Source organism: Heteronotia binoei, chromosome 15 (assembly GCF_032191835.1).
Source record: "Heteronotia binoei isolate CCM8104 ecotype False Entrance Well chromosome 15, APGP_CSIRO_Hbin_v1, whole genome shotgun sequence".
NCBI lineage: Eukaryota > Metazoa > Chordata > Lepidosauria > Squamata > Gekkonidae > Heteronotia > Heteronotia binoei.
In genome coordinates this window covers 25,341,285-25,368,672 of record NC_083237.1, presented here as the reverse complement: position 1 = coordinate 25,368,672, position 27,388 = coordinate 25,341,285, and the positions used below count along the sequence as shown (strand labels likewise).

Genomic DNA, 27,388 nt, shown 5'->3' with positions numbered 1-27,388 from the left:
TTAAGATGTAACCAGAATAAATATTATGCTGCTGGATAAATAGCACCACTGTATTGTTTTCACTTTTTATAATAATTTATATTTGTACTTATACTGTTATTGATTTTATCTGTTATTATGATATCATGATTCCGTATCATGTCCTGTAAGCCGCCCTGAGCCTGCCTCGGCGGGGAGGGTGGGGTATAAATAAAAATTTACTTACTTACTGTCTACTTAGACTGGAAGAAGCTCTGAAGCTCTCCAGGGTCTCAGGCAGAGGTCTTTCATATCACCTACTGCTTGTTCCTCTTAACTGAAGATGCCAGGGATTGAACCTGAGACCTTCTGCATACAAAGCAATCTTTTACTGAGCCACAAACCCTCCCCTAATATTAGCTCTTGGCATGGTACCCTCTATGCTTTCCCCTAAGGGTAACAGAGTAGGGAAGTTATGCTGGAAAACCCACCACTTCCCCAGTGCAACTTCCAACCCAATTCTTCCTCTACACACTTTTTAAAAGCTGGAGTTCTCTCCTGCATTGTTTATGGGACTGAACTTAGTCATCAAGCATTGCCCCCCAGACACATATACTACACAGCCTTCCATACAAAATTGGAATGAAATGTCTTTGTTTAGAGGAAACCACCTTCCTGCCATTTCCCTACCAGAGAAAGATATCCCCCTTCCCCAAACAAGATGGCTGGGTCCTCTGCCTAAATCAACAGACATATTTCAAGACAATCTCTAGGTTCAGTCCTGTTTCCCCTTTAAAAACGATCAAGAAACAAACAATAAAATAGCCACAGTCTCAGACATTCAACATTTTAATCACTTTCAATTTGCACTGATAATCAAAAAACGCGATAGTTTTTTATTTCCCACCTGTCCCAGGGTCTGTGTACAAGTGAGTGCCCCTTCTGGAGCCAGAGCCCACTGGTATGCCCTTTAACACACAGACATATACAATCCCCTAGCCCCGCCCCCCCATTTTCCATGGCCTGATCCTGCTGTTTCCCTTCAAGGAAACTACTGAGATTTGTTTCCATGATGATCATCTTTGGGACGGGAATGTATCCCGCAAGATTCTTCTCTCTGGGGGGGTAACATAAAAGTACTGGAGGGGCGTTACAAAGGAAGGGGTGACGTGTGCGGCAGATTAGGAGGGCACCATCCTTGTTGAAACAGTTGTGAATTTAAAACATTTTGTGCTTCAAAAAAAAATCTGGGCTAAGAGAACTACATTTTTAACACACAGGAAACTACCCCTCACACGTTCACTACAAAGAAAGCAGTTTTCATGCACTTTATCCATGTGTAATCCTCATAACTTGCGTCTATATCTGGAAATATTTGGGATGGAATGAACAAAATACCTCCCCCCCAAGCTGTTCCATATACAGATAACAGGAGTGAGAGGAGGTGAACCTAAGTTACTTTCTTGCTCAGCTTAGCCATCAGGCCATGCCCAGCGCAGCTTTACCCACAGTTACAAACCACAGTTTCTGAGAAACCAGCTAGGTTGCATGTGTGTGCTTAAACATGACTTAAATTTGTGGCCAAGGGCACCAAACACATCCAATTCCCTCAAAAGCATCCAAATAGTTGCTACGTACCCCCATCTTATGCCTTGACTACTCTGTCCATGAGATACGGAGTCTTTCTTATTCTGGATGCCTCAGAAATAGTTACTACAGCACTAGAAAGCTTATTGTGCCATTTTTTGGACACTAGTGGCACAGGGAGGGAGACATCATGAACTTCAGGCACCTACTCCTATCCCAATGATAGCTTCCTTAGCATCAGGGACTTGGGCATTTTTGTCCCTGGTAATATGGGCTTGCTACACTGCAAAGGTATCAAGTACATTCCCTCTTTGCAAGAGACTCTGGAGTCAAATTAAGGGATATAAATGAACAGGCAGCTCAGGAGCAAAGGCCCTTTTCTTAAGATTTTAGGGTATGTGTTATGTATTATGTATGCAGCAGGCCAGACCTGATGGAGCAAGCAGTCAATGGAAGAAAACATTCACCAGAAGGAGGCAGATCTTCAGGGAGCCACAGCAGCCCAGAGGCCCTGACAGGATGAAGGCTCCATTCTGGTACGCCAGTCCTCCCAAATGTGGGGAAGGCTGTAGCAACGTGGGGAACCAGACCACCATGTGCCCCTGCCCATGTCATCGTGGTTTCTGTCCTCTGCATCACACAGACCAGATCGCGACAAGAGATCTTACGCAAGTCAAGATGCATGCTGTAGTTTCTTAGATCCGCTTGCCCGAAGCCGGGCACTGGACATTTCATGTTGCGTGCTTCTTTTTAGGAAAATTGTGTCTCCTTTGCTCAGGATCTGGAGGCGAGAAAAAAGAAATCCAACACGTTCACTGAAATTCACAAATCCTTTCTTCCTTCAGTGGTATGGCTTTACTGGCCACAGCCATGCTAATTTTTTTTAAAAATCTCCCATTTCCCTTCTAAGTCCACCCTAATTATGGAAGCTTTTTAAAAAAATTGTTTTATGTTGGATTACTAAAAGGTTCAAGAAGCCAAAGATTTAAGCAACATTCAGATTTTTAATCACAATAAAAGGTCCTGAAAAAAGTTAAAATGGGGAGGGAGCAACAACATGTGCGCCTCTTAAAAGAGTACCTCGTCCTATCCCTGAACTGCACATTCTTGAGAATGTTTTCACACTAGAGGCCCACCCAATCTATTCGCAAAGGAAGAGAGAGGTGGTTCCCCTGAGGAAAGCAAAGCAGAAGAGAATCCTGGGAAATCATCACAGCTTTGATGAACACAATTCTCAGGGCCAGTTCAAGGCATTTTGTCATCCTAAGCAAGGTTCATTTGTCACTTCCTGAGCCTGCACTGCCACCGGCCAGATCTAAGTCATTACCCCAGGGCGTAGGGTGGCCAGATCGTCCCGGTTGCCCGGGAAAGTCCCGCCGCCGCCCCCAAATTCCCGCCTCCCGGGCTGGCTATCCTGGGACCATTAAAAGTCCCGGCTTAGCCAGCTCCTGGAGCCGGCGAGCGAGCGCGCGGGCGGGAAAGGCGGCAGCGAGCGAGCGCCTGTCCGGAGGGGAGGCTGAGAGCTTCCTCCCTGCGCGTGCACGCGGCTCTGCGCATGCGCAGGGCCAGGAGAGTGGGTGGCGTGGCGGAGGTGGCGGCGGGACAATGGCGGCGGCCGGAGCGGGAGGCGGGCCGGCGGTGCCTGTGGCGGCGTGGCGGGAGGCCCCGGGTCGGTGGGCTCGGCCGCCTCCTCCTCAGCCACCGCCAGCCCCGCCAGCAGCACCAGCTGCCGCTGCGCCTCCTGGCCAGCCCACCCGCAGGCCCGGTGGGAGTGGGAGGCGGGCCGGCGGCGCCTGCGGTGGCGGCGTGGCAGGAGGCCCCGGGTTGGTGGGCTAAGCCGCCTCCTCCTCAGCCGCCGCCAGCCCCGCCAGCAGCGCCGCCACCAGCACCAGCCGCCGCTGCGCCTCCTGGCCAGCCCGCCCGCCCGGAGGGGTGGCCGCCACCCGCGCCCTGGGAGAAGGTAAGCCCCCCCCCGAGGCAGGCAGGGAGGGAGGGGGCCGAAAGCGGGGGGGGCGGCTGGCGGGGGGGCGGCTGGCGGGGGGGGCGGCCGGCCTGCCTTCCTTCCCTCCTTCCTTCCCTCCTTCCTTCCCTCCTCCCTTCCTTCCCTCCCCCCTCCCTCCTTCCTTCTTCCTTCCTTCCTCCCTCCTTCCTTCCCTCCCTCCTTCCTTCCCTCCCTCCCTCCTTCTATCTGCGCCACCTTCATCACTTTCGGGGTGTGGATCCCCCAGTGGGGTGGGCTCCCGACTCCCTCCGCCGGCTGTTTCTGATAGCCCCGCGCCCCCTCTTTCATTTGATATGTGTCCCGTGCGGGTGCCACCCTCCCGCCGGGAGATGCCGCAAAATGAGCCCCCTTGAGGCTTATGGCGACAGGGCTCGGGGGAAGCGAGCTAGACCGCTGTTCTTTTGAGGGGTTATAGAGTGTTTCGAGCCCATCCCTGTGGCATCGGTCCCATCGTTGTGGGACCCAGGGGGCCGGCGCGGCAGCCTGTCACTAATAACACAGGTCGAGATGCAGGACAGGAACCCGGAAGTGACTGACAGGCTGCTTCAGCGGGCCGCTGTGCCGGCCCCCTGGGTCCCACAACGATGGGACCGATGCCACAGGGACAGGCTCGAAACACTCTATAACCCCTCAAAAGAACAGCAGTCTAGCTCGCTTCCCCCGAGCACTGCCGCCATAAGCCTCAAGGGGGCTCATTTTGCGGCATCTCCCGGCGGGAGGGTGGCACCCGCACAGGACACATATCAAATGAAAGAGGGGGCGCAGGGCTATCAGAAACAACCAGTGGAGGGAGTCGGGACCCCACCCCACTGGGGGATCCACACCCCGAAAGTGATGAAGGTGGCGCAAAAACACAGTGGCCCAAAAACTAGGGGCTATCAGGAGGTCCAGTAGTGGGGCCAGGACACTAGAAGCCCTCCCACTGTTGCCCCCCACCAAGCACAAAAATACAGAGCATCACTTGCCCCAGACAGAGAGTTCCATCTATACCTTGTGGCTAATAGCCACTGATGGACCTCTGCGCCATATGTTTATCCAATCCCCTCTTGAAGCTGTCTGTGCTTGTTGCTGCTACCACCTCCTGTGGCAGTGAATTCCATGTGTTAATCACCTTTTGAGTGAAGAAGAACTTCTGTTTATCCGTTGCTCAGCAATTTAATTGAGTGTCCATTGAGAAAGGAAGAAAAGTACTTCTTTCTCTACAAGATGTGTACAGTGTCTCTGCTCTAGTGCCCTCCTACAGTGATATTTGGGGGATTTTTTGGGGGGATTTTTGGGGACGTCACAGGAAGTGCTGTGAAGTCACTTCCTGTTTCCGGCAGTGGCATTTGGGGGAAATGATGTCACAGGAAGTGATGTCACTTCCTGCTTCCGGCAGGTGGCCGGGGGGGGGGGAGATGATGTCACAGGAAGTGATGTAACTTCCTTTTTCCGGTGGTGGCGTGGCGTCACTGGAAGTGACATCGCTTCCTGTTTCCGGCGGCGCGCACGTGCACACATCATTCCCCCCCTCGAGGTGTCCCTGGCTGGCCTGCAGATATTATGGCCACCCTACCAGGGCGTGACAATCCCTAGCTGGCCGGATACACGGCCCCAGCAGGCATTACCACGGCCAATGTCTGGGCACTGGCATCCTCCTCGCTGTGCTCTTCCAAGCAGTTCCTTAAACAGTTTAGCCAGAGAACCAGCCCTGACAACTCTCCTTTGGGATACAGAGGGAGTATCAAACAAGGGCCTTATCTGTTGTGGCACCGAAGTTACATAAATTCTGCAGGGAAACTGGCTCCGTTTCCACAGTTTCTGCCTTGAGATGCCAGGCAAAGACAAGTCTTTTTTTGGTTTTCTTTCCAGTTGTAATTTACCGCTGCCCTAGAAAGGCTGTATTATGGAATTCAGCTGTGTATTGCAGCTTTTATCAGATTGCTAGCTAGCTTACAGATACTTTTCATAATGTAGGATATAAATATTTCAATAAAAGCACTTGCTTCCTATCATCCCCATTGCCCTCTTCCGAAAAACCGAGATGTGCTTTTTTGTAAGTCTAGCTTCTTAACTACACACTCCTCCAAATTCCTGCCTTCCAGTTTGTACTCACCTCCTTCAGGGCTTGTTCTCTGAGCTCTGTGTGAGTCAAGGGTCTCTGGTCATCTTCGATGACTGCATCGTGGCTTGGTCTGCGAACGATGGAGAAGACATAATTTGCATGGCAAAGAGAAGGTGTTCTTACACTAATGACAACCCAATACTTTCTCTTCTAAAAATCAGTGGTCCCTATTAAATCCCATGCAATCCAGGAAGGCTGTTTCTACCCAGAAACTCCAGGAGTTCTGAATCCTGCCTTCCTTCCTCTGAGTTAATCTACTAGACCCCGTTTTCCTCTAGCCTCCCCCCCAAAAAAAGAAATGCCAGCTTCTGCTATCTTCTGCTCTAACTAGGACAGCTGCCTCTTATTCCTGATAGAGGCTCTTCCTTTCCTTTAAGGCTTTAGACAGCAGTGGGACAAGCCAAGAATCAACAGGGGCAACGTTACCTAGGCACAGTAAGGTTAGAACAGGGAAGCTGTTCCTGTTGACTTTCTACTTGTTGTATGGCAAAGGGCCTTTCTGAGAAAAGAAAAGCCACCTTGGCATCGTGGTTGGACTACAAAGACCTGGGCTCCACCCCACACTGTGCTATGAAGCTCACTGGGTGATCTAGAGGCTGAGAAACAGCGTGTGAATGGCACAAGCACCTGATGGGCCTGAAAGGAGGATAAAATGGTGAGAACCCCATTTGCCAGACTCAGCTCTTTGAAGGATGGGCAGGATAAGAATGGGATAAGAGAGCTGGTGACCCTAGCTCTAGACCAGGGTTGTCAAACTCATTTGTAAGAAGGGACGGATCTGAGCCTGCTTCGGTGGGGAGGGCGGGATATAAATACGAAAAATAAATAAATAAATAAATAAATAAATAAATAAATAAATAAATAAATAAATAATTGAGACCTTGTTGGGCCAATCCATGTGTGTCATAAAATGTAATACCAGGTAGTGGAGATGTAAAGTTTATAAAGGACACAGACAAACAAAAATATTTTAAAAACTTAAAAGTTGCTTAAAACATTAGCACTATTGCAATATTTTATTTTAAAAGTCTCTGATAACTGATAACTTTTGCTTTGAGGAGTCTTAGCCAACAGAAGGAAGACAGGCTTGGCTCAGTAGCTCTGCTGTGTGATTGAGAGAGCCTGGCAAAGCAAGCTCTCCTCCCCCCCTTCCTCCCCAAGGGAGGAGACTCAGCCAATGGAGAAAATAGAAGCTTTGCTCCATAGCTTCTGTGTGATTGAGCAAGCCTGGCAAAGCAAGCTGTGATGCAGAAGGAAGCAAAAGAGAGAAGGAAACAGATGATAGCCAGTTGCTCATGGGCCTGATAGGACCCCTTCGAGGGCCTGCTCCGGCCCTCAGGCCATATGTTCGACACCCCTGCTCTAGACAGTGTTCCCTCTAAGCTGAGTTAGTGTGAGCTAGCTCACCGTTTTTTAGCCTCCGGCTCACACAACTCAGGAAAAAATGGCCCCAGAGCAAACTAGTTTATTAGTAGCTCACAACTTTGATGCCAGTAGCTCACAAAGTAGAATGTTTGCTCACAAGGCTCCACAGCTTAGAGGGAGCACTGGCTCTAGCACATCCCATTCCCATTCTAAGCATCTTACCCAATCTGTGGTGGCTTTAACCCTAAGGTCTCTCTCCAGCATAGAGCCCCTGGGCAGCACCACAAACACCTTTCCTGGTGCCCGACAAGTGGCTTTAGAAAGCGGGCATGGCCAGGTGGCGGTATCTACACAAAAACTGCTTCTGATTGGCTGTGCAGATTTTTAACAACACTGCTTTGGCAGCTGCTGTCACCACAGCAGAAGGCTCGTCACTGCATCACTGAAGGCAAAGCGCAGCAACCGTTTTGCGACTGCGCCCACCACCCTGTGTCGGAATTCCAAAGGTGCCGCTCTTGAATTTCTCTTTTGATCATGGGGGAGGGAGAACCTCAGGGTTGTTTTGGACATCCTCCTGCTTCTTACCCAGTAGTGGGTGGCCGAACAATCAACCGGGGAGACGGAAACTCAGACTTCTGCCCCAGGATCAACAGCACTGTCTCCAGTGTATCAAAGGGCTGGTCTTGTTGCTAAAAGAGGGACAGAATATATTGTTTAGGCCAAAAGCCTGCCCCCCCTCCAGAGCCCTAAAATAAAAATGGACCTGTAACAGCTGACCGCTCTACCTCCCCTACTGACCCAGGTCCATTCATTTCTTCCACTCAGTCAGAACCAAGCAGAACACTGACTATGGCTGTTGTTGGCCTCTTGGGTTTCATTTTTCAAAAGGGCTCATTGCTTCAGAAATACATTTGGAAACACTCAGGGAATGAAAAGGAGGTACCATTGTGCTTTCGGCCACCATGAATTGTATTACACAGTTCCAAAATAATGCTTCCCCTCCCCCTACAATGAGGCAGCTAGATCAGACTTCAACAGAAGAATGCATATGGACTGTTACATTGGAATTAAAAAAGGAGTGTAAGATTTTTCAGGAAAAGACGTGAGTGACTATTTCTTTTGCTCTTATGTGCAAAAGATTTGTCATGTGCAGTAAAACCTTTTCAGCAGGATAACTATGACTGTAGGACCGGGTTACACACCCTGGTTAAAGTGGGCTGAATGTTGCTTTCTCCTGTCCAAGCAAGCTCCCAGGAAAACCTCCTTCTCCGAGATGAATGAGCTGAAAACATGAAAAACCGATTCCCAGCTACCATGCCTCTGTCAGCCCTTGCTGAGTTCCCCCCCTCCTCGGTTATCTGGTCCTGCATACCTCAGCCATCACGTAGGAATACATCGCCAATAATTCATTGATCCTTTGCTCGATCGAGCCCATGTAGATCGCCATGTTCTCATCCCGTGCAGCTGTCGTCCCCCCTAGCATTTTATCCAGCACTGAAGGGTCACAATACAGCTTCCCAAAAAGAGACTCAATTTCTTCCAGAGGAGTGGGAGAGAAAGTGAAATGAATGACTGAATTCCTGGCTCCCAAGGTCCTGACTTCCCCATTGCTCTCCTGAAGAACCCAGGGGGCTTGAGTACAGTCTCCAACCTGCCCCCCCCCTCCCTTTAGGGATAATAATCAACCAACAGTAACATGCTCTGCCAAACTCAGCTGGCCGACCACTGACACATCTTCTGAACTATGTATAGTATGAATACAACAACGGATTGTTATTTTTTTTGGGGGGGGGGGTTAAAAAAAGGCTCTCTGCTCATGGTGTGCTCTCTCAGCCTACCGTGGCCTCTGATAAAACAAGTTCTGTGTGGTTTCCAAAACCCACAAAGCCTTTTTGACTCAAAGCAGCTGTGGAAACACATAACAAATGTGTGTGTATCATATGGGAAGCGAGGGCTCTCAAGCCACTTTCTACTCTCTTAAGTCCTACCACCTGCCTCTGGCCTTGATGCAGGTTGGAAATGTTTCCCTTGTATTTGGCTGGCGCTTCTTGTTAATTTAAAACCCTGCCCTTCACCTCGTGTTCCAGGATAATGGGAGCACAAGAAACGTTATTTCCTCCTTACACCACTTTGCTCCACCATCCTCCCAGGCAATGGAACCTCTCACCCTCTTCTTCGGCCGCTCTTCCAGGATCCAGCCTGCTCTTTTGCCTATTGTCATGTCACACCCACAAAACCTTTCCAGTCGGACCTCAGAGATTCTCTGTCTTCCTCTCCATGTTTCATCACTACTGCTCCTCCTTTCCCTATTCACTGGGAACATGAAGACCAGCCTTTTTGTATTTCCTTACCATACCAAGCGCAAGGAAATGCAGCTTGGGGACTCTGCAAACAAGTTCCATATGCGCCAGACAGCCTCTGCTGTGGATCTCTCTTTCTCCTGCCGCTTGCACTTCCATTTGTGCAGAGACTGTTTAGTGCATCCAGGAAATTCGTTCCTTGGTTCCCAAGCCATTGTAGCTCAGACTGGAGCACCAGGAGTCACTAACAGTGGGAGTTGCTTGGGCCAAGACAAATCCCTCCCATCTCCCCCCTGCAAAGGCACCCCAAAATTTCTGTAACACTGACCAACCACTCCGCTGGGTTTTACCCACACATCTGCAAGACTGCTATGGGGGTACCCAGGGGTCATTTTGTAGAAAAACAGGTGGTGGAGCTCATCCAGGGATTGTTATGCAGCTGCACCTACTATTCAATGGACAAGGTGGGAAGGAGGAGGTGGAACCCTCAGAAAGGTTCAGGAGTTGCGCTCCTGTGAGCTCCTGCTGAATCCGAGGCCTCTTCTCTCTGTTACGTAACATGGCAGCCTTAGAATGCCAGTTTTAAGACAACAATATAAAGAGGAGAATCATGGGGAGATAGCAAACCAACAAATATTGTGATCTAATAACGAAAACACTCAATACCAATAATAACAAATTTGTCAAAAATTTTAAATACAATGATATCAACACATCTTATTAGTACAACATTTCACAGGGTAGGTAATTTTTATCAGAAAATAAATGCCTTATTTTCATTCAAAAGTCAATTTCCAGAAGACTCCACAAGGTCCATCTCCAACAGAGCCCGAAGCCAGCTGACGTTTGCTGCGCCGTTTCAAATCCCTTTGTCAAAGAGGGGACTCTGAAGTTCTTCCAAGATTTTTCACACCAGGAAAGTATTCAGAAGCATATACAAGCACACACAATCCTTCCAAGGGCAAATTTGTTATTATTGGTATTGAGTGTTTTCGTTATTAGATCATGGTATTTGTTCGTTTTAAGACAACCGCAAGTGCCTAGTCCTCCAACCACCACCAGCTTCAGAATGTTCATGGCCCCCCTTTCCCAGACAGCTTCTGTAAGGGCAGCTCCCACGTTAGGAAAACCTGGCATCACAGCCCTTCGCGCCTTACCGCTTTTGAACATCTCCCAAATCTTGGCCTGGGCCTTCAGCTGAAGCTCGGTCTCCTTTGTCCCATTCACAGCTTCCTCTTGCTGCATTTCGACTGCCCGTAACTGCAACTGCCGCTCCGCCTCCGCCCGGGCCTCCTGCGCCTGGACCATCTCTATTTCGTGACTGAGCTGGAGAACAAAGTTGGGACAAGGTCTGGAGAGCTGCTTCTCCTGTTTCGGGAGGTCAGCAAGAATGATGATGATGATGAACATTTCCCCCAGAAATGATATTATTGGTAGGGAGGGCCCTTGACGAGGAGTGCCGTGCGCCAAATAGAGCAGCGGGCTAGTTATGATAATGGAGACTGCCTCAAGGGAAAGTCTCCGCTGGTCATGAATTGGGATGGCCCAAGAAGTCTGGGGGAGCAGGGGTGCACACGCTACAGCTCCTGGTTGAGGCCGATCTGCTGCATGCAGAAGAAGGAACCAATAACCAACTTCGGCCCTAGTCAGCGGGATGCAACAGCAGTTCTCCCTATCAACATCCTGAAGGTCTGGGTGAGGAATGGAACCAGGGACAAGTAATAAGATCAGGGACATCTTCAGTAAGGCCAGTGGCTGGAAGCACTGCAAAGGGTCACAAAGCTGCACCCAAAATCATCAGAAATCAATAGGCTCTTGCTCTCCTGAGCCATAAGGGATAGAAGCATGAGGTTTTGTTTTGTTTTTTAAAGGGTAATGCAACAACTTGCCGCATGCAGTATGGCAGCTTCCACATGGAGGTTTTGCTGGGAGGGGGGGGAGGTTGCAGCAAGATTGGGGGGGGGGCATCCTAAGGTCGCCTGGTCCCCTTGGCCACTGGTGGTGAAGTGAGGGATAGGACTGCCAGCTCCAGTGTGGGAAACTCCTGGAGATTTGGGGATGGGGCCTGGGGAGGACAGGGACCTAAGTGGACATGCTCTAGAGCAGGGACGGCCAAACTTGCTTAATGTATGAGCCACATAAAATAAATGTCAGATGTCTAAGAGCCGTAAGACAGTGAATAAGGAAGGAAAGAAGGAGGGAAGGAAGAGCAAATATATGGGGAGGGGAGAGGTGGAAAGAAAGCAACTTTAATTTTAAATGCATTCTCCACGCTGCTGGCCAATGGGGTGGTGGGGGCTTTGAGAACCACACAGTATGTGTGAAAGAGCCACATGCAGCTCCCAAGCCACAGTCTGGCCACCCCTGCCATAAAGTCTACCCTCCAAGGTTGCCACTTTTCTCCAGGAGATCTGATCTCTGTAGGCTGGAGATAAGTTGTAATTCTGGGAGATCCCCAGGCCCCAACCTGGAAGCATCCACATGCCACCATCCTTTCTGATATCTTTCCCAATCTCTTGGGAAAGACTGTGTCAAAGTACTCTTGCAAACTGCAGAGACAGAAAGAAGCACATTTTTGCAGGTCCCACCTTTAACAGTGCTGTTTCCCTCCCCTCAGCTGCCCTTGTCTCCTCCCACAGCCTCTCACAGCTGCCATTCTCTCCTCCCCCTCTTGCCCCATCTCCACACCGTTGAATCAAGTGGCTTTTAAAAAATTAGCAATTGCCGTCTTTTATACCAAATTACTTTTAAAACGAAAAGGCGAAGAAGAGGGGAATAGCACTCTGGTTGCATGGGGGGGTGAGAAGGCAAGTTAACGCGTGGATTCTCCATCATCGCTGCAAACACCTCTAGGTTCACGAGGGCAACAGAAGGATCATACAAAATCGTTGCCATGTGGATGCACTTGTCTTGGCTATGAAGGACAGCACGCATTTGTGCTCCTCCTTGAAATCCATAATTACTCCACAGCCTAGTGATTGCTGCTGCTTCTTGTTTTGGAACTGCCAGATTCTGCACCCAAAGAGAGAGACATTCTATGCATACGGGCACAGCTCAGCTATTCTGACTGTATTCTCATCACCATATTGACTTCCTAACTACCCCTAAATGCTTACTGTAACTTTCCTCGCTGCAGAAAGCAGACATCGGGAGCATTTCTGCAAAAACTGCACACAAAAATCCACACACACCCAGAGGGGGGCGGGGGGGTGGGGGGAGAGAAAGCAAAGAAGAAAGGAACTCTGATCTACTTCCCTCACCTCAGCAATTTGTTCCCGGATCTGTTCCAGCTGGTTATTTTGTTCGTTGACGTAGTTGAACTGAGCGAAGTTTCGCTCCTCCTCTAAGGCAGAAAGAGAAAAGAGTCAGGCAGATCCCCACTCACCAACCAGCCAAATAGGATCCAGCATGCCCCAGGAGGGAAAGCCCCCCCACAGCTACATTCTGGGATGTTCTCCCACTGCAAGGGAGCCCCAGAGGACAGTCCACGATCCCCAGAGGAAAAGGGTGTCCCCCTTTTCCCACAGACGTCACCTGCAGTGAACTTCTCCAGCACATCCTCCAATTTGCTCTTGCCAGTTAATTTCAGCAGTTTCTCAAAAGTATCTTGGTAAGAGTCAAACAGCTCTTCCTCGGGCCCTCGCCGTTTGCGCTCTTGCTCTGATGGGAAAGAACATAGCCTAAGAACCAGTTCCAACAAACCTCAGCACATACTCTGCCTCTGCCACTCCCAGCCTCCTGGCTTCGAGTTCAAAACTGCTAGTGATTACCAGACGTCCTACTACTCTACTGGCAAACAAGCATTAAAATAGCAAGGCACCAACCCACTGTTTACCTAAGTCCAAGAAAGTGGTTTCAAGTCCAATAAGAGGGTACAAAAATGTTGTCATTGTGCACATACCCCTACAGAACCCAGGCATTTGGACCAGGGGTGGATCTAACTCAAGAAGAAAGGAGACCCAAACACATGACAGGGCCACTACTGTGAAAGCTACCACAGTCCAGACTAGTGCTAGGTACCACAAGATCTAGAAGTGCACGTAGAATCAGGGGAGAGAGAGAAAGAGAGACTGCATTCATTCATTGTTGTGAGCTGCCCTGAGCCTGCTTCGGCGGGGAGGGTGGGATATAAATCAAATCAATAAATAATAAATAATTAAACAGAATAAAATCATTGGGTCTCTCTGTATGTGTATTTACTCACATATATAAAAACTTTGACTAACATTAACATTTTAGAACTCAAAAATCTAATGTTCTAAATATGCATATTTTAATGGAACATGAATAAAAAGTTAAATAAGACCCCAAGACAAAAATATACCTAGATGGGCTGGGCCTGTTCATTAAAATAACTAACTAAATCAAGACCCGCCCAGGACAACTGTCAAACCCATCCCAGAATCCCTTGCTTTCAATTACTCAACTCCTCCCAGATTAGTCTGGACTCCAAGCTCCCCTGCTCTAAAGGATCAGACACACACCCATTATCACTGGGGTGTGTGTGTTATATTAGCTCTTAGCTCCCCCCTCATGCACCTCGTTTTTCCTTGGCCTTCAACGCTTCCTCAGTAAGCTTCCTCTCCTGCAGTTTGATGGTGAGGAATTCGTCCATCCGACGGTCATGTTCTAGGACGCGGTTCAATTCTCTCAGCTCGGTTTCATATTGTTTGAGATCCTTCACCATCTTGTCCTGCAGCTGGCTCATGCGGTTCTGCGCCTCTTCCCTGCAATTCACCCGTTAGGCTCAGTGTTTCCTCTCAGCTGCACGTGCGAGCAGCCACTCATTAACACAGGATAAGTACAAACAATGCAAATTAAGCACAGAGCTGGATTTGCATAATATATAAGAACTCTGTTCTTCTGAGCATAGCCGCTGGATTACCTTGGAGTAGAATATATACTCTTCTAGTGCAGCTGAGATTCAGCCCTGAGGCTAATGGAGGCTTGAGCAAAGGTTGGAACTTGGAAGAGGTGGGACCTGGGACTGCTGAAGAAGTCACAGTGCACTAAAGGGTCCAGGGTGCAGCAGTCCAGAACCATGCAGGGTCTGGCACTACCCATTGCCCGTTTTACGACTGCAGCAGTTCTATTCTGCTCAGGATGTGACTTGCTTTGCTCGGTGGGGGGGTGGGACTTAGAAGGCACATTGGTTAGGCTTACTAGCTCCAGGCTGGGAAATATCTGGAGATTTTGGGGGTGTAGGCTGAGATCTGAGAAGGGGAGGGACTTCAATGGGGTATAATGCCACCAAATCCGCCTTTCCAAAGTGGCTGTTTTTTTTCCCCAGGTGAACTGATATCTGTTTCCTAGAGATCAACTGTAACAGCAGGAGATCTCCAGCTACCATGTGGAGGTTGGCAACTCTAACCTCAGTGGGCAGAAATGGGCAAGACAGATGTGGTCGTGCTTGGGCCTAGAATAAGTCCAAGAATCCCAGTTTCCAACTTCCCAGATAAATATTAATTTACTTCATTTATACCCTGCCTTCCTCCACTGTTCTCCTCTCCTCTGTTTTATCCTCACAACAACCCTGTAATAACTAGCCCAAGGTCACCCAGTAAACTTCCATGGCAGTGTGGAGGATCTGAACTTGGGTTACCCAGATCCTGGGCTGACACTGTAACCGCTGCACTAACTGCCTGTCTTATCAACCTGAAAACCTGCAGAGTGACTATGAGAACTGGGTAGGGATGAATAATATGAGCTGCGGGGCCTAGAAGGCCTCTGGCTTAAATCTCTCCAACCTGCAGACTTGCTCTGCAGGCATAGGGATCCAGACTCTTTCTGGAGACTTTTGAATAGAGGAGTGCAAATCAGAGCATCTTCTGCTGGGGGAGATGTCGGACCAATAATCCAACTTGGTATAATAGCAGGTTCAAAGCTCCAAGTTCTGGATCCCGCAGAGCTGCCAGATGAAACCAAGTGTCCCACCTGCCACTGCAAGCTCAGTCCTCTCTTAGAGAGCCCAGGAATTTATTGTCCTGGATCCCAACATGTGAACCCACACTGTAAATGCTCTGGGATTCTGTGCAGGCATGCAAGTTGCTATTGAACCAAAACCAGGAGCAATCTGGGAATCAGCATTCTGAGAACATCAGTCCTTGCAGTTACAGAGAGTAAGTGCCTTGTGGTTGCTCTAGACAGCTATATGAAACCAGAGGACAACTTTTTAGACTTTGAGGGACTAGGGAACCAGCTCTGGTGCCTTGCATAGCTCCGGACCCAGCCCATTATAAGTACAAACGATGCAAATTAGCACAGAGCTAGATTTGCATAATATATAAGAATTTTGCTCTTCTGAACATAGGCGCTGGACTACCTTGGAGTAGAATGTATACTCTTCTAGTGTGGCTGAGATTCAGCCCTGAGGCCAGTGGAGACCTGAGCAAAGGTTGGAACTTAGAAGAGGTGGGACGTGGGACTGCTGAAGATGTCACAATGCACTAACAGGGGAAGGCAGCTGAGCAAATGAGGAGGCATCAATTCCCAGGGAGAGGAGCCATGCTGTATCGGCAGCAAGGGGCCAGCATCTGGGTACAGAATACATTTCCCCCCAGATCACAGAAGCAGGATCTCCTTCCCTAACCTTGCATCGTAGGCTGCTGAGGATGTGCTGATCATGGCCCCAATGTTCCCGCGTGTATCCTGCAGCTCCTGAGAAACAAAACAGCAGGGCATCCTTCAGATCCGTCCCCTTATTACAGTACACTTTTCCTACCCTGCTACAAAGTCCTGTTCCCTTTTAGCAGCCCAGTCTCAGCTCTTCCCTTCTCTCCAAATCACTGTCACCTGCTCCATAAAAGAAGCAAAGAGAGCAAGAGTTTTTTCTACTTTTCTTTCACTTTTCCACCTGAATATGTTAAATCCACAGGATTCCTTGGATGTTTTTTCTCTTCCCCTCTGAATGCACAAACCTCCCAATATGAGCCTTTGCGATGACATATGGAATTTGAGGTTGTGTTTGCACAGAACTTAGGGCACTTTTACATGTTACATGTACTTACCTGATCATTTTAAAAGACTCCCTCCCACCACACACACACACACACTTTCAAATGTAGGCACTGGGTCTGCTATCTTGCAAGGGGAAAGGGCAGATTAACATCCTGCAAAAGGAACTGGGGAGAAATAGAGTGGAGCAGGCCCTCCCCACCATCCTCCCCCTTGAAAAAGCAGCCCCGATAGCAACATCCACAAAAAGAAAAGGATTTGTTTAAAAGGTCATAATGGAACTAAAGAGAAGGTGTAATTCTGTCCTTAGCCAACCCATTGCCTTGAGCAATCACGCTAGTACAAGCTAAAATTAAAGTTGGCTAATCAGAAGCAGAGTGGTTGTGTGAAATGGTCGATTCAACGTAAGTGTCAGTTGTGGGTAAGTTTGGAAAAACTCCTCAAAATCAGGTTGATCAAATGTAAGTTGACTTGACATATTCTGGACTAGGCTGAAGACTCCTTCAACCTGGGTCTAGTCAACTTGGGTCAAAAATAGTTAAGAGAAGAGGGAAGCTGTCAGTGGTCTTGCGTATTGAGCCTCAAGACAACACTGGCTTTGATGACCATCATGTCACATGAATAAATTAGGTGCTTTATAGCTTTCCATGTCAGAATCTAGAGCTTGTCAACCACAAGACTTGGATCTATTAAGAAAAGAACCCTTTTAAGTCACATAGTTCAGTTTCATGATAGACTCTTTCTCAGCCAATGAAAACTCCTGATTTCATATAGCTCCTTCAACAGCCAATCACATAATTCCATTCTATACTGGAGTCTTCACCAGGCAACCAGACCCCTTCTGTAACAGAATCTTCACTTGCCTTTGATAAGGCTTCAGACTCCTTCAGAAACTTAGCCAGTTGTGCCCTACCATCTCCTTGTGCTTCTCTCCTAGCACAAACCTACCTTCTCTAGTTTCTTATAAAGATTCTCAAAACGATCGTGTCCAATCTGGAGCATTTCTAGATCCTCACGCAGCTGTGAGTTGACAACAAGCTGAGAATCGAATTGTGAGGTGGCCTGGAAACAGAAAGTGAGTGATAAAATGGAGGCAACATTGAAGTCCTGGCTCTCAGCTCCCCACCCCACCCCCTGGACACTGACAACCATTTTTTTTTACCCTGTCTAGCTGATTCTCCAACGTCTGTACCCTCTTGTGTAGGTGGATCTTCTGTTGTTGGATCAAGTGTCCACTGCCCACTTCCTTCTTCTGGACAGCCAAACGCTTCTCCCAACTTTGGACCTATCAATGAAAGGGAAAAGGGTGGAAGGATGGGGCTTAGGCAACCCCCCCCCCCAACTCTTGAGATGGCATTGAATCCCCCAGGCTCTTATCTTAGTGCCTCTGCTCCAAGAGATTAAAGTGAGAAGTCCTAGCTAGCGCCCAACCACTTCATCATTGTTCCTCCCTAGATTTATTTGCTCCCACTTGGAGTATTTCTCTTTTGCAGGATATGTAAGAAAAGAAAAACATTGTTTCACTAGAAGTTCCTCATTCCTTTTACATGCTATGGGTATCTGGTGTTCCTCTTCCAGTGGACTGGAATGCAGTCCTACTGCATTAACCCATCAGCTCCTGGATGTGACTACAGATGCTTTTCTCCCTTTGACTGTCATCAACTTCTAATGCCTTTTGCTATAGTTTTTAGTTTTTTGCTGTTAAATCGCTGCTGACTTATGGTGACCCTGTAGGGTTTTCAATGCAAGAGACATCCAGAAGTGGTTTGCCATTGCCTTCTTCTGTGTGATGACCCTGGAATTCCTTGGTGGTCTGCCATCCAAATAACTAACCAAGGCCAACCCTTCTCAGCATATGAGATCAGATGAGATAAGGCTAGCTCGGGCTTTCCAGGTCAGGGCACCTCGTTTTAGCAACATCAAAAGCCTTTCAACTGAAAAGCAAGATTAAAAAAAACCCACTTGTATGAAAGCATCTTGGCTCCCATAGCTCTTTTCTCCCTCTATACCTCTCTATCAAGTAGGGCTATTCTCTTCTTCTCTTGCATTATCTGCTGCTCCACGTCATCCCGGCGTCCCAACAAAGCACGCAGGCTGTTGGCTTGATCCTTCCCTCGTTGCTGGTTACTGCGGCTCTCGGCCACAGCCTGCCTGCGTAGCAGCTGCTCGTTCTCCTTCTCCAGGCGCTTCACCTCCAGCCTGTCCAAGGGAAATGAGGAAGAGGAAGAGATGGCTGGGAAGGTGAGACGGCGGGACGAGGCATGGTGGGCACGCGGGTGTGCTTCATGACAGCAGTGGTGAGTTTTGGTCTGGATTGGTGGCAACGCCAGCTCACGATGCTTTTGGGGGTGCAGCTATGGGACCACCAGGCGAGCTGGGGCTTTGAGACTGAACATGCAGATCTCACAAAGTTTCTGATGGGGTGCAGGGGCCAGGTACAAAAGTGGGAGCAAGCTGGAGTAGTTCACAGTAACCAAACAGAAAGGAAGAAAGAAGTCTGCAAGGAAAGAAAGGCACCACTGTGTCTTGACTTAGAAGTGGGATTGCATTTGTTTAAAAAGAAAAGTTGCATTGAGAATGAAGACTCAAGAGTTCCCTAGAAAAGAAGCAAGGTTTAAGGATCAGAGGAAGGGATGCCAGAATTCAGGGTTGTCCAGACTTGATTACCCCAGAGGAGGAACAAAGAAGGTGGGATTCCTGGAGGTGGTGGGAGATGTGGCAAGATGGTGAGGGACATGAGAAGTCACACGTGTCACATCTGACACAGAACTCATGTGAGAACGCTCATCACGGCATAAGGCATCAAGTCCTTGTAGGTGCAAGCACATGTGTGAGCTAGACGGTGGGGTGAAGATCTCCACCAGACTTGTTAAAGAACAGCTTATGTGTGCACCCACCACCACCACCACCAGAGTCTGATGGGGCCAAACCAAACTGCCTTATTGTGTGTTGCCATGTGCTTATCTGTTGCCATGTGCACTTGTGTTATGTCAGTATCTACACCAGTACAAAAGGATGGGCAGTTTTTGAATGTTCATTTTATGATGTTTTGCAGGAAGATGTACAAACACCTGGATATTTGAAACATGATAGGCAGAGAGAGGACAGGTACCAAGAAGGCGCCACGCCAACTACCTCTCTGTGCTAGAAACAATGGCCAAGAAATACCCACCCACACTGCGCACAACGAAATGGAGGAAAGTGCAGCAAACTCTCACCAAGCTTTGGTGCAACTGAAAAGCTAGAAGGTGAGAACAGAAGCGCTCAAAACAGTTTTGAGGCTGGGGGTAGTCTCCCTACCACCACCACCAATTTGGGATGAAACAGAGCTTGCAGGTTATGTGGAGTAAGTATGCCCCTTGAGCCTCTTATACGAGTACTGCTGGTTTCTGAGTGGTTTCCAAAATCTGAGAAACCCATCTGAGCAGAAACAATGCACTGAGAAGCTGGGAGTGAGAATGTATATCTGCACCACTGAAAGCAAAGCTGCTTGGAAGGTACTTCCAGTTCTCTTCAAAGCAATCAACCACCTGGCTTAAAAAAGACAGACTTATTTTTTGCTGGAACACAAACAAGAACCCAAACCCTACCCTGTTCCACCCCGTCTGCTCTCCCCTTCCCAGGCCCAAACTAAGCATCACTGCTTTTAAAGGAGTCCGGGTTCCCTGGGGTACCTGGAGCCAATTCTTTAAGAAGAATAACATTTCATTTGGCCCTCCCAAACATCCATTTTTAGGGAGCCAGAATTTTGTAAAGGATGCTGTGTGCATACATACATCTGCCTGCGAATGGTTTCCCTGGATTCCAAGGTGTAGGTGTGACGGTCGCCTTCCAAGAGGCGGAACTGGCGCTGGAGTCTGGCCAACTCGCTTTCAGCTGGTGGACCACGATGCAAATGGCAAGGAAGAAACAGGGCAAGGAGAAGGAAAAGGTGGTTAGAAAGGGCCACATGCCTGTCCCTTACCTGGGTCGTTTTCTCCCTCTGCAGGGTTCCCTGCTAATAGATACGAGGGACCGATGGTAGGCTGGTGAAGAAGCATAGGTTCTCTAGTCCACACACCACTGGGTTTCCCCACATCTGCACTGGAAGTCATACAGCTACTCATTTCCCCAAGGATACTTCCTGTATTTTTCCCTGTGTGCCATGGGGCCAAACCTAAACACTCCAAGCCCTGGATAAATTCTTATTTTACCTAACGATCCCACTCAAACACTGCCTTAGGTGTGCTTTTTTCTAAGCAACAAATGTTCCCTGGGTTCCTTGGCTACCACATTTCCAGAAAAATCAGTGACTTGCTTTCTGAATCGTCACGCAGCCACTGACTCATGCTCAAGATGTGTCCCACAAAGACTGGCCAAGATTTGATCATTTGTAACTTGGCTACTTTCATTTAATCCCTGCTATATCTCAAAGTTAGTGTTCCCCAAAGAGGCCCGGCACAAAGTGCAACTCATAAACTCAACCGGAGCTTGTGGACAGCAGCCAAGGTGTCCCCGGTTCTGTCTCTTTGGCCTCATTCTTTTTGGACACAAAGGCCTTGTCTCTCTCTGTTCCCTCTTCAGAGCTGGCTCCCTTGGCTCTTCACCGTCACATTTCAGCTTGGCAACACAAAAAAAAAGATTTCGCCAAGCTTTTCCCTGGACTTCCTGACAAAGTTTTGGGGGAATATTTGATTGGGCTGCCAGACAAAGGAAGAGCCTCCCAGCTCTGGGTTTGGCATTCCGCTCCCTGGACCCACCTTGGGTGGAGGGTGGACTCTGCTTACCACTTGCAACAACTGGGTCTAGATTCAGTGACTTACAGCAGCATCCTATGAAGAGTTAAACCCTTCTAAGCCCACTGACTGCAATGGACTTTGAAGGCTGCAGCTCTGATTAGAAGTGCACTGTTAGTTACATAGATTTCATTGCAGGGAGTTATTTACCATCTTCTCAGCAAGAATCTCCCTTACTGTCCACCTCACTGTTTCCTCGTATCATTGCATTAGCTGCTTCTAGAACAGCACTAAAGGAACGCTTCCTGCCAAGAACCTTTATGAAACTGCCAAATGTCTAAGACTATACAGTTATGACACAAAGGATTTACAGCATGCTCACAGTCACTGTAATGCTATGCACATTTACTCAGGAGTTCAGCTGGGAGTGGGGACAGGAGGTTTTACTCCCAAGATTCAACTTTTGGCTGCGCAGTACCCATAGGAAGTTCAATGAACCACAATCTGATTTTGCCCTTCCTCATGGTATGCAAATGCATTTAAAGAATGCAGCAGTTATGGGCTCCTTGGGAACTCTAACTAAAGTTTGGATGTTCAAAAGGTTCTGGCATAACTCTTCTATGAAACAACAGCAGCTTTCCACTGGCATCTCTCAGCAATTAAGTTGAAGGGAGGAAGGCATTTTACGCCCGAGGGTGAAAGCAGAGGCCAAACCCACTTCAGAAGTGTAAACACATATTTTGATTCCAGCTCAAAATGAGCACTGAGGAAACAAATGCAGCGGCAAGGCAGGCAAAATTAAGACAGACCCTCACCCAAACCTGCAGAGTAGCCACAGTTCCTGAATAGGTCCTCCACAATCAGAAGCAGTATACCTCAGAGTATCTGATGCTGGGGACTAACTACCATGGGAGGAGAAACCTTCATGCTCTGCTTTCCCTGAAATGTTTAGCCATCTGCTGGAAATTGACTTGGTAAGTCTGGTCTAATCCAGTAGGGCTTCTTTAAAGTTCTCAGCTGTGGCAAAAAGCAAACTGGAGTGGTGCACCAGAAAAGAATCCTTTCTGCTTCCCCATTCCGGTGAAAGGAAAAAAATGTTTCATCAGATGACACACTGGGAATGAATTTGCAAACTCCATCCAGGGCTGCAAAACCTCTGCCCCCCTCCTCCCCCAGAGCAAGCATCCCCGGCAATATTCTCTTTCCCTCCCAAGGAAATTACCAAGGCCATCCATGTCCAAATCACTGCTGTCTGAGCGGAGGCTGGAGGCAGATTTGAAGAACGGCATCTTCGCTTTCTTCCTGCTGACAGAAGGAATGAGAAAACCGAGAGCGTGTTGAAGGTGAGAAATCCCTGTCGCTTTCTGAAGTCCTTGGCTTTGAGGGAACAAGTTCTCTGCTCCAAAAATCTTCTCCTGCAAACAGACATTGGCCTCTCATGATAAACATCTCCCACAGGTGCACTCAGGATTCTAATCTTTATTAATGCACGCCTTGCCACTTTAAAGCTTACAGATAAAACAACAAAATGTTACAGTAGCCAATCAAATTAAAGCGTAAAACGACAAAAACATAAAGCAAAAGAGACAAATGTAAAGCAATAACAAAAAATAGCTTAAAACAGAAATTGCTAAAGACAATTGCCCCCATCCCCACCCCCCAAAAAACCACACACACACACAAAAGGACCATTTGCCCATGCAAGTCTTGGGATTTTTTTTTAATTATCAGACATCTAAATGATTACAGCAATGGCATCTCACAAAGCTTTCTGGGATACATACCTCATAAAAGAGAAACAGTCCCCCAACCCCCCCCCCTTCTGGTCACTATCTAATCTCTGAAGGTGAAGACCTCTGAAACAGACACAGGCCAACTTTGTAGAGGAGAAAAGGTTTTTCAAAGACCCCAGTCACCAAACACTTAGGACTTTGAAGGTCAGATCCAGAACTTTCGAGGTGTACTTGAAAACAAACTGCTAGCCAATACAGACATCTAGAATATTGGTGCAATGTTTTCCAGCCAGCAGTCCATAATTTTGCAGTACTGTGGACCCCTGTTCTGCTTTATTTGTTGTGGATTGCCTTTCCTTCCTTTGAGAGACAGTGTGGTGTAGTAACAAAAATCTCAGACAAAGATCTGGGAGACGGAACTACAAATCTCCAACTCTGCTATGAACCTCGCTGGGTGACAGGCCAATCATTCCCTTTCAGCCTAATGTACCTCACTGGGTTGCCATGATGGGAAAATGTGGAAGGGAGAAATCATAGCCACCATCCTGAGTTCCTTGAAAGAACAGTAAGATAATAATGTCACAGACAAGACACAGGTGCTTTTAAGACTTCCAAAATAGCTACAATGAGCAAAGAATGCCTGTCAAGAGTCACTCCCCTTGACAGTCTGGTTGCCTGGTGCGAGTAAGAATCAGTTGTAGGCAACTAGGCAGGGAATTAATTGCCAGAGCAGAGGATGTCCCCCACCATAGTCACTTTTTGAAGGCCAAAAATGACTATCAAAGGTACATGGGAGTAGACGTCTAATACAAATGTTGTTGGGTGAAGCTTAAAAATAAGGACCCGAGAACTGCACATAGGGAACCAAGATCCCATTTCAGCCTTGTTACTGACTGGTCACTTTCATGGATTTACTTTGCAAAAGCAGCAAGACAAGCTGAACAGTAAGACTGACTGCGAGTCTCCTTGATGAGGATAATCCATACATCTCACATGTTGTAACTGCCAGAAGCCTTTGAAGGCAAAAGTCACCATGTATGACTCCCAAACAGCAGTGCCTTGACTGACCAATGTCGGAACACTGACATTGGTCCTGTCTGCTTCCCTTTCCAATAATTCCACAAATTCACTGCATTGGCTAAAGGACCGTGCATATAACTGGAGGGTTTCTTTTGTTTGGGGTGGGTGGGTTGCTTTTTAGTTACAACATAACAGGCAAACTGAAAAGCAGCTTGAGTCCTACTCTTCAGCATTTCCCTTTATTATTTCCATTGCAATATCATGGATCACTAAAACAGACTAAGCACTACAGTTTATGAATTTGACACCATTCTCAGACCTTTCTGCTTTATTTTCCTAAGTACAGTCTACACCATTAGTTTCTTTAACGGATGTAAAAGTAGGTTTTAACACCACCTCACACACAAACAATCCTTTAAAGCTGATGTTCTGCCCCAAACCAGGCACTAAATTATTATATACTCTTCTCAAAACTGTTCAAACATCTGCCTTCTCAATATTTGCATCCAGGATACCCCATTCCACACACACACACCAGCAATTACTAGAAAGTACCTTGTTCTCTACTCGAGAAATCTTATGTCAGATATATGACCAGTATTTGTTGCTATGCTCTGGTACGACCTCCTGGTCTCCCCTGCCAACATCACCTGCTTGTTGCCTTTGTCAGTTCAGTTGTTAGCAACCATCTCCAGGAAATGCATCAGCTCTCCACTAATGCCGATTAAGAAGAAAAGGGGGGGGGGGAGAGAGAACAGGAAATTACACACTGTTAATCACAGATGCAAGTTCAGGATTCTCTGGTTCTCAAGGAAGGTAGTTGGGGCTGGAAAGTTGAGCCCCTGGGTTTTTCTAAGGTTGTCAGCTCCCTGGAGAAAAAAAAGGTCCTGCCCCTTTAATAAAGGATATTATTTAACAGGTGATATTTATTTCCATAACAGCCCTGTGGCGCAGAGTGGTAAAGCTGCAGTACTGCAGTCCAAACTCTCTGCTCACTACCTGAGTTTGATCCTGGCAGAAGCTGGGTTCAGGTAGCTGGCTCCAGGTTGACTCAGCCTTCCATCCTTCTGAGATTAGTAAAATTAGTACCCAGCTTGCTGGGGGGGAAGTGTAGATGACTGGAGAACGCAATGGCAAACCACCCCATAAAAAAAAAAAAACCTCTGCCATGAAAACATGATGTGACGTCACTCCAGAGCTGGAAATGACTGGTGCTTGCACAGGGGATTAAAAAGGTAAAGGCAGTCCTTTGTGCAAGCACCAGTTGTTTCCAACTCTGGGGTGACGTTGCTTTCACATTTTCACAGCAGACTTTTTACAGGATGGTTTGCCATTGCCTTCCCCAGTCATCTACACTTTCCCCCCAGCAAGCTAGGTACTCATTTTACCGACCTCGGAAGGATGGAAGGCTAAGTCAACCTGGAGCCGGCAACCTGAACCAGCTTCCACTGGGATCGAACTCAGGTCGTGAGCAGAGGGCTCCGACTGCAGTACTGCAGCTTTATCACTCTGCGCCTTTACCTTTTTATTTCCATGCCATGAAAAGCATCATCTGCCTGTTTCCACGCATTAATCTTGTGTAAAAGGGACAGGACATTTTTCTGCAGGTTGTTGGCATTTGGAGAGGCAAGTGGGGATCTGGTGGGAAAAGTTTGCAGCACTGGGACCCAAGACCTCATCTTGTTCTCCAAGGGGACTGATACCTAATAAAAAAGAAGAGGCAGATCTACCAAATTCTCGATGATTTTTTTTGAAGGGGTGAGGTCAGAAGTTATAGACCTGTGCCTCTGAATTCCCTTGGGCTTAATAAATTCAAACAAGAGAGTCCTTATTTTTCATGATAGTCAGAACAGTCAGCTGCTCCTGGGCAGATCTTCTGGGTATTCCCCAAGTTCCACAGTCTATTTTTCTGTATTCCCCACCCCATCTTCCTTCCTACAACTCCCCCCAACAAGTGACCCTTTAACTTTCCATCATGCAACTTGGAAGCCGAAAAGAGTTGACCCAGGCTAGAATTTGGATGGGAGACCCCCAAGGAATATAAGAGTAGTAATGCAGAGGCAGGCAACAGCAAACCCCCTCTGAATGTCTCTTGCCTCAACAGCCCTATGGGTTGCTATCAATGTTTCCTCTAGACTGCAGAGTCTTGTGAGCAAAAATTCTACTTTGTGAGCTACTGCCATTAAAGTTGTGAGTTACTCCATAATTTTAGTCATCCTTCCTGAGCTAAGCCAAAAATGTGTGAGCTGGAGGCTAAAAATCTGTGAGCTAGCTCACGCTTACTCAGTTTAGAGGGAACACTGGTTGCTATATGTCAGCTGTGACTTGATGGTACTTTCCAGCATCACCATGTCACACAAGAGTTTTAGTTTCTCAAGCTATATCAGGGTCTGGTCAAAGCATTATCTGAAATGACCATCAGGTCACAAATCACATTTCTCAGGACAGAATGTACAGCTAGCCTGGATGGCCCAGGTTAGTCCAATCTTATAGATCTTGGAAGGTAAGCAGAGTCAGTCCTGGTTAGTACTTGGATGGCAGACCACCAAAGAAATACAGAGTCAATACAAAAAAGCAGGTAATGGCAAACTACCTCTGAATGACTCTTGCCTTGAAAACCTCATGGAGTTCCATAAATCAGCTGTAACTTGAAAATAGTTGATATACACACAAAGAGATTAATACCATAGTTCTTCTAAATAAACAGCTCAATGGCCCTTTTTTAGGTCCCAATCAAGTTCTTGTTGTACCAATTAAGTACTTCTTTGTATCCTTCTCCCACTCCTGTGCTACACTGTATGCTTAGGCTGAGAATAGTAACTGGCTCAAGATCACCCAGTGAGTTTCCAAGGCAGAATGGAGATTCAGATCTGCGTCTGAAACTCTAACTACTATACCACACTGGCTTTCTCTGCAACAGCCACAGATGGCATCCATTTCTTAAAGCTACAGGCACTGCTTCTGTTATTTGGGGTGGATGTGTTAAGCCCCTAATGTTTTTGTTTTCAGTTTTCAGATTTTTCTGTAACCCTGGGGCATTTTGCAGGCGTGTATAAAGACCTGTATAAAGTCTCTTCTTCTTCCACCTTATACACATTCTACCTTTAAGCCTTTCCTCAATCTTAAAAGCATTTTCTGGACCACCTGAGCCTCATCTAATCTCTCCACTGCACTATGTCCTTTGTTCATTTCTACTGGACTGTCCCCCATCCAACAGTCTGTTAGTACGGACTGTAAAACCTACAATGACAGAAATATTATTCCTATGTTCTATACAATGTCTCACACTCGGTCCCACCTTTTAAAGCTAGTTTTATTCATCTAACATTTCTAAACCTATTCCCTTCCTGCCAGGAAAAGTTTCAACTATTTAATACGTCCACAGTAAGCGGCTGTTAGAAAATCAGGAGCAGGGCCCAGTGAAAAAGATAGTTACAACTGCCAGTAGGGTAGCTTTATTAGCCTGTCACAGCAAAAGCAAGCATGAATCTCCTGGCCCTTAGAGGTGAACAAATTTATTATTGCACAATCAGTTCCTACCCTGAGAACTTTGCTCATTCACTTGATGAAGTAGATTCTAGCCTACAAAAGCTACAATAAATCTCTTTAATGTGTTGCAAGAGTTCTCTTTGTTTTTTTAAAAAATGGCA

The 27,388-nt window shown here is 47.4% G+C and overlaps 1 protein-coding gene across 1 annotated transcript; it reads right to left on the bottom strand.

The window, feature by feature from the left end:
* Positions 1–789: 789 nt before the first annotated feature.
* On the bottom strand, positions 790–24,456 carry ODAD1 (outer dynein arm docking complex subunit 1). Its single transcript, XM_060256381.1, has 15 exons — positions 24,294–24,456; positions 22,208–22,290; positions 20,047–20,146; positions 18,280–18,469; positions 17,433–17,555; positions 17,219–17,332; positions 15,906–15,973; positions 13,856–14,043; positions 12,851–12,976; positions 12,577–12,659; positions 10,474–10,642; positions 8,389–8,552; positions 7,602–7,705; positions 5,643–5,721; positions 790–2,326 (listed from the first exon to the last, which is right to left on the bottom strand). The coding sequence occupies exons 2-15, from the start codon at positions 22,272–22,274 to the stop codon at positions 2,219–2,221; spliced, it is 1,683 nt and encodes a 560-aa protein (XP_060112364.1). The 5' UTR covers positions 22,275–22,290; positions 24,294–24,456; the 3' UTR covers positions 790–2,218.
* Positions 24,457–27,388: the final 2,932 nt, after the last annotated feature.

Coding starts and splice junctions, on each gene's coding strand:
- ODAD1 (XM_060256381.1), bottom strand. CDS start 22,274: ATGCCGTTCTTCAAATCTGCCTCCAGCCTCCGCTCAGACAGCAGTGAT. Junction 8,553..10,473: donor TTGGGAGATGTTCAAAAGCG/GTAAGGCGCGAA, acceptor CTCCTCTGGAAG/AAATTGAGTCTCTTTTTGGG. Junction 2,327..5,642: donor GAGAACAAGCCCTGAAGGAG/GTGAGTACAAAC, acceptor TCTCGCCTCCAG/ATCCTGAGCAAAGGAGACAC.